A 14,528-nucleotide genomic window follows, 5' to 3' on the forward strand; every position below is an offset into this window, starting at 1 on the left:
ACTTTGTTATTTGCCAGAGTGTGCTCAGGCAGTATCTTCTGTAACATGTTTCTCAAAAACATTACTTGCAAAAATATCCATCTAGTTCTAACTAGCCGAACTCGACATGTAGATGAAGACAGTATTGCATGTATCTCGCCATAAGATCATTTTGATGTCTAACATGACCAATCAAAAACAGACATGACAAATATGTTCTTGTTTTGCAAGCAGTTACATGTAAGATATTCAATGATGCTTGTCCATATTAGCTATTTACTAAATGTAGCTCTTCTCTGAACCACATACAGTCCAAGGCAGAGTAAGTTTCAGACTTATCACCTCTTGTCTCACATCTGAAGTCTGCATACCTGCCACGACTTGATGCACCGCGACTTGATGCGTTGCTTGAGGCTTTTGATGATGAGTCTCGCTGAGCCTCCATCAGCAGCCGCTCCATGTTACCATTGTGTACAGAGTGGACACTTGTCACGCCCGATTGGTCAGGGCCATGACCATGGTTTTGGTAGTGGAGCTCCACCCAGGAATCTGAAGACAGAAAAGAGGAGGCAATCATCAGCATTGTCCATTTAGAACTAGCATGTTTGCAAACCTTAAGGAGGCCAACAGGGACAGGTCTAGCTATCCACAATTACAATAGAAAGTCTGAACACTCGGGTAGTCTCTGATCCTTTTCTTAATAGGCAGTCGGCACCCCGCCAGGAGGCGCTGGTTCTTACCAGCATATGATGGTCGAGTCGAGTGATGTAAACGACTTGCCTCCAAAATACACAGGAATGAATCAAATTAAGCTACTTTAAACAAGAATTCAGGTTCACTGTCAACCTCAGGTCGCCAGTAGATTTTGCATTGAAAACCAATTGATGTATGCGCAGTTGTGGGGATTCCCCATTTAGTTCATTTCTATCTATAGAGAAATGTGCACCAAATTTCATGTTCATAGCTTTAGTCGTTAAGAAACGTGCCATGGCAAATTTACGCCATTTGAACTCTGACCTTGAAAATTAGGTCAAATCAAAATCTTGTATGATATGTGATGTATCCTTGCTGGGAGAACCTACCATAAAAATGTTATCGAAGATGAGTCACTCAGAGAGATATCCCACTTTTTAGGTTTCCACTTCTGGCCACCTGGATGCCAGGTCAAGAATCAGATCAGACCGACATAGGGAGTCATGAATACCAAATTTCAAGTTCATAACTTTAGCAGTCAAGAAACACCCTAATGTTACACTCAAACAGCCAATTTACGCCATTTGACCTCTGTGACCTTGATGATTAGGTTAAATCAAAGTTTTAAGCCATTTTCCTTTTAAAACAGTAATTTCATTTCCCTAAAAATATTTGGGAGACGCAATCCGGGAGGAACGCTTTCAAAGCCAAATAGACCTATTCTAGCTATCCGTGACTCCTGCTAGCCAAGTCGAGATTCAGAATGGAGCGAAATTTGGTGTGAGATGTAACATGACGCTGGGAGTCGTCTGTACTAAATTTCTAATTCATAGCTTAAGTGGTTAAGAAACATGCCATATTTACACTCAAACGGCCAATTCACGCCATTTGACCTCTGTGACCTTAAAAATAAGGTCAAATCAAATACATTTAGGATATGTGATGTAGCCTTGCTAGGAGAACCTACCATCAAAAACCTTCGAAACAAGTCACTGATAAGCGACATATTGCACTTTTACCTTTTTTAGTTTTAGCCCCCTGGTGGCCAAGTCAAGAATCAGATCAGACCGAAATTTGGTGTCAGAGGTCATATGACGTAGGGAGTCATGTGTACCAAAGTTCATAGCTTTAGCGGTTAAGAAACGTGCCATAGTTACACTCAAACAGCCAATTTATGCCATTTTACCTCGGTGACCTTGAAAAATTGGTCAAATCAAAAAACCGTAAAACAATTGATGTATCCTTGCTAGGAGAACCTACGATAAAAATTTCATCAAAAATGAGTCACTCATGAGAGAGATATCACAGTTTTTAGGTTTCCTTTTCTGGCCTCCTGGTGGCCAAGTTAAGAATCAGATCGGACTGAAATACAGACGATGACGATGAGAGACACAGCGATGTTGTATAGACTCCCCTATGGTGAGCCAAAAAGGTATAAACAGTGCAATATCTACAAATCATTCCGCATTAGATGCCTACAAGACACCGTTTCTTGCACTGAAAATTGCCTTGCTGCCACTGGCACATGGCTAGCTTACAACATGCTGAGCAAGAATGACATCAAAACCGAAGTCATGCTTTTTGCTTCTCCTCACAACCTCAAAGCCTTGGACCACATTGCTATACAAGTTGGTGACTGCCTCGTCAGGTCCTCCCCAGATGTAAGGAATCTTGGTGTGACACAAGGATGAACATGGAGAAACAGGTGACCAGCGTTTGTAAATCCGCCTATGCACAATTGAGAAACACTGGTCATATCAGGAGGTACCTCAACCAACCGCGCAGCGAGATCTCTCGCTACTGGTCAGGTTATTTTCCAGGCTTGACTACTGTAATTCGCTTCTCGGCGGGCTGCCTAAAGTTCTTACCAAGAGGCTGCAACGAGTCCAGAATACTGCAGCCCGCATCGTAACCCACACACCCAGGCATGAACACATCTCACCAGTGTTAAAGCAGTTGCACTAGCTGCCCGTGGGGAAGCGAATTAAGTTGAAGACTCTGGTTCTGGCCTTCAAGTGCCTGCACGGCCAGGCCCCTAGGTATCTCTCTGATATGATCAATGTGAACGAGCATCAGCTTGAAACGGGCGCTATAGAAATTCGGTATGTATGTATGTATGTACAGTGGAACCCCGGTAACACGACCACTCATGGGACCGTGGTCGGACTAGTCGTGTTACCGGGGTGGTCGTGTTAGCGAGGTTGGGAATCCCCAGACGAAATACATGATTATTTTTACCGCCAAAATTGCTGACTGCATGGCGTGTGTACGCTGTACTACCATAGCAACGCTGCCTGATTGAGATGATGCGAGCTCCAAAGTTTTGTTATCATGCCTCGCAAGAACAGTTCGTCGATAAAATTACATGTTACATTCTCAGAATGAGTTAGAAAAGGTAATTTTGTAACTCATTTTATCCACAAAGTTTCATTATCTGCCCGACGTGACGCATTTGCGGGCAATTTGGTGAATCATCATCCATGTACCCGACTGTTTGTGACGATTGAAGTAAACTTGTCGTATGATTCCACGTGAATGATGAGTTGAGTAATGCTACAGTTTTAATCAAATCTATTTTCAGTCAAAATATTTAAAGAAATATAAAATGATACTGTAGTAAATCAACCAAGTTCTCCATATCATAAAACATTCAAACGTCTCGCAAGCTTGTTATTGTCATAAGTGTGGTCTTCAAACTACCCGCCGTTTATTATAAGTTCATATGCAAATCAGCAAATCACATGATTTTGCTGCTGCTGAGTGCGCATGTCTGGTACTGAACCTGCTCAGTAATGAAAACAAACCATGAAAACGTTAGAAAAGGAAAATTTATTTATTCATTTACACTTATACAATTGAACATACCTGCAAAATCACATTGTATTTTTTGTTTTCATATGTATTCCCATGGCCATTGTCCCCGTCTCAACAAAGCTTGGCAGCGAGGTGCTAATTACTATGCCGCGGTCGCGACCGATTACGGCAATTAGGCCTGGTGGTCGGGTTAGCGGGTTTTTTTTTTCAGTTTGGGACCGGCCAAGCCAGTGGTCGCGGTCGGGGTACCGGGGTGGTCGTCTTAGCGGGGGTCTCTTAATGGTAATTAGAGAGGAAACCATTCAGGACCGGAGAATCGTGGTCGTGTTAGCGGGGTGGTCGCGTTACCGGGGTGGTCGCCAACCGGGGTTCCACTGTATGTATGTATTAGTGACATGTTTTCGATGATATTTTTATGGTAGGTATTCCAAGCAACAATACATCACACGTCATACCGACTTTGATTTGACCTATATACTATAACTGTAGCATGTTTCTTAACCAGGATGAATTCCTAACCACCAAATATCTATACGGTGAACACGATGGCCTCCTGGTGGCCAAGTCGAGAATTAGATCGGATCAAATTCTGGGTTTGGTGCTGAGGCAGTTTAAAGGGGCATTGGTTTCTTGTCGCCGTACGGCGACTACCACGTTCAAAGGGTTAATCAGAAAACATAGTTTATCTTTGCAAAATGTTTTTCTGCGCATTAAAATATCCGAGTTAGTTTGATTCAAACGGCTTGCCACATACAACTTGCCACTGTTTTTGGAACAGAATACAGATGAAGATGACGACGGATCACAGACGCTGGACACAGTGGTGTTGTTTAGACTCCTCGGTTAAGAAACGTGCCATAGTTACACTCAAACAGCCAATTTATGCCATTTTACCTCGGTGACCTTGAAAAATTGGTCAAATCAAAAAACCGTAAAACAATTGATGTATCCTTGCTAGGAGAACCTACGATAAAAATTTCATCAAAAATGAGTCACTCATGAGAGAGATATCACAGTTTTTAGGTTTCCTTTTCTGGCCTCCTGGTGGCCAAGTTAAGAATCAGATCGGACTGAAATACAGACGATGACGATGAGAGACACAGCGATGTTGTATAGACTCCCCTATGGTGAGCCAAAAAGGTATAAACAGTGCAATATCTACAAATCATTCCGCATTAGATGCCTACAAGACACCGTTTCTTGCACTGAAAATTGCCTTGCTGCCACTGGCACATGGCTAGCTTACAACATGCTGAGCAAGAATGACATCAAAACCGAAGTCATGCTTTTTGCTTCTCCTCACAACCTCAAAGCCTTGGACCACATTGCTATACAAGTTGGTGACTGCCTCGTCAGGTCCTCCCCAGATGTAAGGAATCTTGGTGTGACACAAGGATGAACATGGAGAAACAGGTGACCAGCGTTTGTAAATCCGCCTATGCACAATTGAGAAACACTGGTCATATCAGGAGGTACCTCAACCAACCGCGCAGCGAGATCTCTCGCTACTGGTCAGGTTATTTTCCAGGCTTGACTACTGTAATTCGCTTCTCGGCGGGCTGCCTAAAGTTCTTACCAAGAGGCTGCAACGAGTCCAGAATACTGCAGCCCGCATCGTAACCCACACACCCAGGCATGAACACATCTCACCAGTGTTAAAGCAGTTGCACTAGCTGCCCGTGGGGAAGCGAATTAAGTTGAAGACTCTGGTTCTGGCCTTCAAGTGCCTGCACGGCCAGGCCCCTAGGTATCTCTCTGATATGATCAATGTGAACGAGCATCAGCTTGAAACGGGCGCTATAGAAATTCGGTATGTATGTATGTATGTACAGTGGAACCCCGGTAACACGACCACTCATGGGACCGTGGTCGGACTAGTCGTGTTACCGGGGTGGTCGTGTTAGCGAGGTTGGGAATCCCCAGACGAAATACATGATTATTTTTACCGCCAAAATTGCCGACTGCATGGCGTGTGTACGCTGTACTACCATAGCAACGCTGCCTGATTGAGATGATGCGAGCTCCAAAGTTTTGTTATCATGCCTCGCAAGAACAGTTCGTCGATAAAATTACATGTTACATTCTCAGAATGAGTTAGAAAAGGTAATTTTGTAACTCATTTTATCCACAAAGTTTCATTATCTGCCCGACGTGACGCATTTGCGGGCAATTTGGTGAATCATATTCCATGTACCCGACTGTTTGTGACGATTGAAGTAAACTTGTCGTATGATTCCACGTGAATGATGAGTTGAGTAATGCTACAGTTTTAATCAAATCTATTTTCAGTCAAAATATTTAAAGAAATATAAAATGATACTGTAGTAAATCAACCAAGTTCTCCATATCATAAAACATTCAAACGTCTCGCAAGCTTGTTATTGTCATAAGTGTGGTCTTCAAACTACCCGCCGTTTATTATAAGTTCATATGCAAATCAGCAAATCACATGATTTTGCTGCTGCTGAGTGCGCATGTCTGGTACTGAACCTGCTCAGTAATGAAAACAAACCATGAAAACGTTAGAAAAGGAAAATTTATTTATTCATTTACACTTATACAATTGAACATACCTGCAAAATCACATTGTATTTTTTGTTTTCATATGTATTCCCATGGCCATTGTCCCCGTCTCAACAAAGCTTGGCAGCGAGGTGCTAATTACTATGCCGCGGTCGCGACCGATTACGGCAATTAGGCCTGCTGGTCGGGTTAGCGGGTTTTTTTTTTTCAGTTTGGGACCGGCCAAGCCAGTGGTCGCGGTCGGGGTACCGGGGTGGTCGTCTTAGCGGGGGTCTCTTAATGGTAATTAGAGAGGAAACCATTCAGGACCGGAGAATCGTGGTCGCGTTAGCGGGGTGGTCGCGTTACCGGGGTGGTCGCCAACCGGGGTTCCACTGTATGTATGTATTAGTGACATGTTTTCGATGATATTTTTATGGTAGGTATTCCAAGCAACAATACATCACACGTCATACCGACTTTGATTTGACCTATATACTATAACTGTAGCATGTTTCTTAACCAGGATGAATTCCTAACCACCAAATATCTATACGGTGAACACGATGGCCTCCTGGTGGCCAAGTCGAGAATTAGATCGGATCAAATTCTGGGTTTGGTGCTGGGGCAGTTTAAAGGGGCATTGGTTTCTTGTCGCCGTACGGCGACTACCATGTTCAAAGGGTTAATCAGAAAACATAGTTTATCTTTGCAAAATGTTTTTCTGCGCATTAAAATATCCGAGTTAGTTTGATTCAAACGGCTTGCCACATACAACTTGCCACTGTTTTTGGAACAGAATACAGATGAAGATGACGACGGATCACAGACGCTGGACACAGTGGTGTTGTTTAGACTCCTCTACACTAAGCCAAAAAGATTTCAATTTCAATTTTTTTCACATGTAAAATTGCATTTATTATTATCATTATCCTTGACCAAGCCCCCTACCCCTGCCCCTTACAGCCTCCCTGTCAAAAGTTCTTTTAGTACAGGGCCGTATTTAACTCTTTGCCCCGAGGGGCAGAACATCCTCTCAGGGGAGTCAAACATTTAGTTTCTCTGCCCTTGATGATTCAGCCCTTTTGGTGGCTCCAACTCTCCATTTGTAGATCATGCAAAGAGAGTGTTCACAAATCCTCTTTTATTTTGTAAAATGAAACATTTCACTACTATAATTGCTCATATATTCATGTCGTCACAGACCTAATAATCAGTCTGTCAAAGTTCTAGCAAAATTGGCCCAAACATAAAGCCTCCTAAGAACTAAATAACTTTTATAATCTTTGTAAAATTTCTTTTCATCAAAGTCACTATTTTCAAAAATCAACCGTGCTTCCAGTCAGTCCTAGCTACACTAGATAATGATATATACATATCAAGCATAGTATATAATACTAGCAATTTTAAATCTCTACCTGGGGTGACACAGAAAGCATTATTTAGAATGAAACGTCTTTTACACAAATGTAGGTAATAAAGGCACTGGAAAAAAAGGCACTGGAAAAAAAGGCACTGGAAAAAAAGGCACTGGAAAAAAGGTACGGAAAAAAAGGTACTAGGTAAAAAAGGCACTAGGAAAAAAAGGCACTAGGAAAAAAAGGCACTAGGAAAAAAAGGCACTAGGAAAAAAAGGCACTGGAAAAAAAGGCACCAGGAAAAAAAGGCACTGGGTAAAAAAGGCCCTGGAAAAAAAGGCAATGGAAAAATGGCACCAGAAAAAATGTATGGGAAATCTCTGCGAAATCTCTACTACATAGATAAAAAATAACAATAAAAATTTCTATGTGCATTTCTATGTGTAGTTTTTTTCTACATCAACAGAATACTAGGCGGTCCAAAAAAACGGAAGAGCCTATTTTCAGTACCCTCCGACCAGAAAAACTAGCTTGGATAAGCAGGGAATCCTTATAACAAGAGGCCCAAGGGCCTGGCGCTCAGCTGAGTTAATATCATTGATATCTTCCCGGTGTTCAGTTCATTATGCATGAAAATGGCATGCTCCATGGTATTTGATATCCTTTTGCGTTCACTACGGTACCAGTGTTTTTGGTTGACATAATTATGCCACTGTTCATTCCTCAATCCTAACCATAATTCGGGTGAAATCATCGTATGAAAATATTTACCGAAACATGAAGTTTATGCCATGAATGAGGACACTCATTGTCATAGCCTCGTTTACAAGTACGAAGTATTTTCCCGCGAATATTCAAAACTGCTTGTCTCCTTGCCAGTTAAATAACATGTGACTATACACAAAATAGAAAACTTTGATGGAAATTGTAAATCATTTTTTTATCTATCAGGGGAAACAAGCTGATGATGATCAAATAAATCATTCATGAGAAATCGTTTTGTTGCTGAAGCTTGCATGACGAAGTTAATGCTAAACCTTTTCTTGTGCTCTACTGCGCCACCGTAGTTTTCTATTTAGACCAGCGATGACGTCATTTCTGGTGATTCCCTACGTTGTCCAATGAGCGCTTTTTAAAATGTGCCATTTGGTATTGTACAGTATGCAATGTATTTTTTCAGCGCTGACAGTTGCCGAACAGAATGCCGTAGCTCCCTCAATTTCCAATCAATTTTTATGGGAGTGACATTATTGTATTGCTTAGAATGTCTACTTTTTACTCATGAAAGAATCGTAGAACTAAAACTTAATAGGCGAACAGAATCATGCCGATTCACTGCACATACTGTGGGAATTCTCCACTTCAAAATACATCGGCGATGTCATCGCGAACAGAGCATGCACTTCCGATATCGTTTTCACAGAAATGTGGCCAAATTTTCAAGAACTAATTTCTGAAAGTAGTCTCTAAAGACCTTATGACTACCACTGAAACGAACTAGTGATAATATCGCCTACCAGACTACTTTTTAAGCAGAAAATTGGGTACTTGAGTGTCATTGAGCTCCAGGCGTAAACAACATGCCGCCATTTTGTCTCCGCTTCGGTATTTCGTACGCCGCTAAAAATGCACCTTCTCAATTAAAACCAACATAATAAGGCCTTACATCGTTGATTGAATAGGAACACCACACAAAACACAATAAAGTGGGGGTACAATCGATTACGAAGCTGAAGTGAACAGCGATTTATTCCTGGAGCTACTGCTTTTGTTGTGTAGCTGCCATGTTTTGAGAACTGGCAAATAGGAGACTTCATTGATGGCTGACGTCATCGGGCGGGAATTTGAATCGACAGAAATAATTAAAAGGCAGGTAGCGCCCTCTCCTGTTAAAATTTTGAACTTTTTCTCAATAAAATAGATTTTCAAGAATTTTATCTTATGTTAGAGCATATTTCGACTAATTCTGCTGCTCCTAGGCCGATATAGGCCAGTTTCCTTCATGCACTCTCGCTCGCAGGAAGTAGGTCGAATGGCGACAAATTTTGTTTTGAAAGTAGAGTTTGACCAGAAGTATCCAGAAATGCAAACTTGAAGTCTCTAGGTCTTACAGTTACAAAATGTGCACCATGGGTTTAACGGATGGACGGATGGATGGATGGATGGACAGACGGACGCCACTGAACAACTTATTTGACAAGCTCGGCTGACTTAGTCAGCTGAGCTAAAAATGATACAAAGATCATCTGATTTGGTCCAGTAGTTTAATCAAATTAGATTCAGGGTTCCCTCACCAATAACCTATTTCTACAAGATACAATAGTTTATCACAAGAGTGGCTATTGACATCCAGCAAAACATTCTTGATGAGTCTCATTGCAGTTTTATTGGTGAGAAAGACTTGGAAGCACATTACACATATCACATTACACATATAGAAATGCACGGGGGGGGGGGCACCCCAAATGAATTTTTAACCTAGAGATTTACTGGTGCCTTTTTTCCAGTGCCTTTTTTACCTAGTATAGCGATTTCCTGGTGCCTTTTTACCTGGTGCCTTTTTTACCCAGTGCCTTTTTTCCTAGTGCCTTTTTTACCTAGTGCCTTTATTACCGTCTACCCTTTTACACGATACAATGTATTTTGTAGATTAATGCAATGAGTGTGCTTACAAATCCTCTTTTTTTGTAAGATGAGACATTTCATTGCAAAAACTGCTCATATATTAATGTTGTCACAGACCTAATAATCAGTTAAAATTAGCCCAAATATAAAGCGTCCTAAGAACAAAATAACTTTTACAATCTTTGTAAATTTTTTGTTTATCAAAGTCTTTATTTTCAAAAATCAACCATGCTTCCAGTTAGAGTAGTCCTAGCTACACTAAACAGTGATTAAGCATAGAATATATATTCTCATATGGTAATTAATCTCTACCTAGGGTGACACAGGCTGCATTGTTTAAAATTAGGATTGTTTACACAGCTCTGGTTATGAAATCACAAAAAGCAGCAGTAACCCACATTCTCAACTCAAAGGAGGTGTAAAAACCCTGCTGCCCTCTGTTGGATTAGTAATAAGGAGGGCGACTGATCAATGGAACAGCCACCTTGCTGTTGTTTGGGGTTGAGGAATTAGGCTCACGCTTCAGTCGGGAACAATGGACGATCTTGAGGGATGAACCCTACCCTACAAAATATGCATGAAAAACACATTTTTGGGAGTGTTTCAGGGGACAGTGCCCCCCTCACACCCTCTAAGTCTAAGTACGAGCCTATAGTAACACTGACACCATCATTGCCCTGTATAAACTTGTCACTAATGAAATAATATTACTTTTTTCCCCCCCCCCCCCCCCCGCCGCCGCTGCGATGCGATGGGACCAGTCAGAGCATTGATGGGAATGGAAAGGGTTAAGCTAAAAGCTGGTACTATGCACAAGTATAACATAAAGCAAGTGAATGTGGAAGCCTCCTGGTATCCTCCTTGCTTATGATATGATGACATTGAATATGCAGGCATGACAGCTGATCAACATGATCAATGATTTATTTGAGCTTTGGCTTGCCAGATGGTTTGTCTAAAAATAGCTCAGACATAAAACAAGGCAAGCAGCAAAACACAGAAGTCTTTTGCCAAATATTTGCTGCAACTGTTGTCAACATGTTTTCTTCCAATCTTTTTATATCAGTAATTTAGAACAACAGTGCATGGTTCTTGGAGAGATGGAGGTCAAACAGTTTCAGCTTTGCAATGATTTGTTCTCAAAAGTCGAGTTTTTTTTCTTATCATACCAGGTCCTGCCAACAAAACATACACCTTGAGACCAAATGGGGCCCGCCGGCTCGATTTTGAAAATCCCAATGACCAGATGCTACTCCTTCACATTTCACCCTCGATGGCCGGTATAATATGTCACGCCTGACGTTACTTAAAGGCCATAACTCAAGGTTTTTTGCCATTTTCTGCTGTAAGACGATTTCAAAAGTGTACCTAACACTTTATACAATACAGAAAACCAAATGCAATTAGCTCCATCCATTTTGAAGATATAGCCAATTATGTGTTTGACAACTTGATTACCTAATCAGGCTAGCAACTGGCTTGTTAGAGCCAGGCGGCGGGTTCAGCAAAAGTTGTGATGTAGATCAGGTTATCTGTACATGTCATGCAATCATAAAAGCAGGAGGGCCTTAATTAATTATGCACACCTGGAAGTAATGTGTTTCATTCACTATGGTGTATTGTGTGGCTCCGAATTGTGTCAAGGATAGCACAAAGAACAATCGAATGACGGATGGGACCCATTTTCATGAATTTCCAAAGCCAGTTGAACGAGAGAGGAGGAAGCTGTGGATTCAGAAGTGCAAACGTTTGGAGTGTTGGAAGCCTGGGCCTTCGGCCAAACTTTGCAGTGATCACTTTATCGATACGGATTATCACATGAAGCCGGATATCTGCATCCAACTGAATATTAAATGCCACTTGTTAAAAACAGCTGTTCCAACCATGTCAATTGCATTTAATGCCCGAGGCTGCTGAGGTCTGTTGTTATACATAATGTGTAGGCCCTATTGGGGCCTGTGATACCGCATAGTGTCTTCTTGTGTTCCAGCCATAGCAAGGTGACAGCGACACAGGTCAGTGTCAGTGACAGCCACTGTCAATGACAGATTATTGTCATCTGACATCTAGGCCTATCTAACGTTACACGGCATTATATCGTCACGTCAAGATGATTGTGCATAATACCGTCACTTTTCAATAGTAGTTCAGCGTCATGACATAACTGGCGATACAACACAGACGAGGCGAAACAATATTGTGCAACATTAGTCTGTTCAAAAATCATACATGTTATGCATCTCCAACCGTCTATCAATGTCTTCTTTGCTATATCGGCAGGTCTGCCATGCAAATTGATTAACCACAAATTCTAATCACTTTCGTCCGAATGATCACTCTCATTATGATCTAGTGATATTAATGGCTCGAACATGTACGGCTCAACGTTTAAATATCCTTCTGTATCGACCAAAACATCCTCAAATTCACTGCTCTCACTCTCTGAACTGTATGCGGAAGCCATCTTGCTTTGTTCTGACTGACCTGATCTACGTCATCAAAAAATCCCTAGCGGCCACATGTGGAACTAATCTAAAGTTGTGTGTGGTGGGAAATTCAAATAGTTTAAAATTGAAAATTGAAATAACTAAATAATGACTTTATTATTAGAATTTTTTTAATGTCTGGGATCTTGTTTTTTTAACCCTCAACATATTTCATGAGTATCAAGCATGTTTTCAAACCTTGATATATGGCCTTTAAGATTTTAACACATAATATGTCACGAAGAAAAAAGGGCATAGTTTCTTTAGCATACCTGTTTATATTGAAGGGTCGTGGTTTGCTAATCAGAGTTGAGATGAAAGCTCAGTGCTAAAGTCCAAGTAAATGTTGCCTTTACTATTAAACTGGGTGACAACTTTATCTAAAGTGCCCAGGAAGTACATCCACGACAACGACACAACAGTTAATTAGTGTCAATTATCCCTACCACTGCTAATCTGCACAATTAACTGCTACTTGTGAAAATAAAAAATGAAACGGCCAGGGGCCATTGTGCTCACCGTAAGTATTTTTAGTAGACTGTTACACTCAAAGTTACAGAAAGTGCTACAGTATGTAGGCCTCTCATAATTTATACATGCATCTGTGACCAGTTCAGAGCCGGCCCTGGCCAAGTGGTGAATCCGAGACTTGTGGTTCCAAGCTTGTAGAGTCTAGGTGAAAATGATAGTGAAGAAACGTGCCACTCCATGACAATGGTGAATATATTTTTAACTTTGACCTCAGTGACCCTGACAGGTAGGTCAAATAACAAACCAGGGTGATATGTGATGTAGACACATCCACCTGACCATAACAATTTCATCACTCGTTACACTACAGCAATCGGCAAAAAACGATTTCCAAGATGGCTGCCTAATTAAATCTATGGCACCAAATAAATCAAAAAATGAAGAAAATGTAAGATAGAACTCAGAAAAGAAAAAAGGAAAAGATGAAAAATAAAATATTTTTGGCTGTCCTTGACCGCGGTTTGAACTCACGATCTTTGGATTGCCACAATACGAGGAAAAACCAACAAAACATGCAATTTCGGCCATATTTGAATTCCGATCTGGCTGAAACTTGGCATACAAATAGTGGCTTCTTAGATGCATCATTACACAAAATTAAAACTCTTTACATTGAACAACGACAAAACGGTAAAGTTTTCAACTTTGACCTCTGTGAACTTGAAAGGTGGGTCAAATCAAAAACCCGTAAGATATGTGATGTATCCTTGCTGGGAGTACCTACCATGAAACTTTTATCAAAAACAAATCAGTAATAAGCGAGAAATCACACTTTTTGAGTTTTGAGTTTGGGCCCCCTGGTGGCCAAGTCAATAATCAGACCGAACCAAAATTCAGTGTAAAAGGTCAACTGACCTAGGGGGTCATTTTTTCAAAGTTTCAAGTTCATAACTGTTGCGGTTGAGAAACGTGCCATAGTTACACTCAAACGGCAAATTTACGCCATTTGACCTCTGCGACCTTAAAAAGGAGGTCAAATCCGAAAAATCGTGCAACATCTGAGGTAACCTTGCTAGGGGTCCCTGCCATAAAAATTTCATCAAAAACAATTTGCTAATAAGCAGGCTATTGCACTTCTTACTTTTTCTGTTTTGGCCCCCTGGTGGCAAAGTCAAGAATCAGATCAGGCTGAAATTCAGCACCAGAGGTTATCTGATATAGGGGGTTATATGTACCAAGTTTCAAGCTCATAGCTTTGGTGGTTGAGAAACGTGCCATAGTTACACTCAAACGGCCAATTCACGCCATTTGACCTCTGCGACCTTGAAAAGTAGATCAAATTAAAAACCCGTAAGATATATGATGTATCCTTGCTATGAGTACCTACCACAAAAGTTTTATCGAAAACAAGTCACTAATAAGCGAGATATCACACTTTTCAGATATCCACATTTGGCCCCCTGGTGGCCAAGTAGAGAATCAGATCGGACAGAAATTTAGTGTCACGGGTCATCTGACCTAGGGGGTCATGTGTACAAAGTTTTAAGTTCATAGGCCTAGCGGTTAAAAAACGTGCCACTGTTTTTGAACTAGGATACAA

At 41.1% G+C, this 14,528-nt stretch overlaps 1 protein-coding gene across 1 annotated transcript in view; it reads right to left on the minus strand.

Annotated features, from left to right (window-relative positions):
- The window catches only part of LOC135489008 (BCL2/adenovirus E1B 19 kDa protein-interacting protein 3-like), a 52,155-nt gene that overhangs the window by 15,412 nt on the left and 22,215 nt on the right, over positions 1 to 14,528 (minus strand). The window contains exon 2 of the mRNA XM_064774071.1: positions 351 to 528. Coding sequence (XP_064630141.1) covers positions 351 to 528 — 178 coding nt within the window. The remainder of the gene's footprint in view (positions 1 to 350; positions 529 to 14,528) is intronic.

The sequence above is a fragment of the Lineus longissimus genome, chromosome 6, assembly GCF_910592395.1.
Source record: "Lineus longissimus chromosome 6, tnLinLong1.2, whole genome shotgun sequence".
Lineage (NCBI taxonomy): Eukaryota > Metazoa > Nemertea > Pilidiophora > Heteronemertea > Lineidae > Lineus > Lineus longissimus.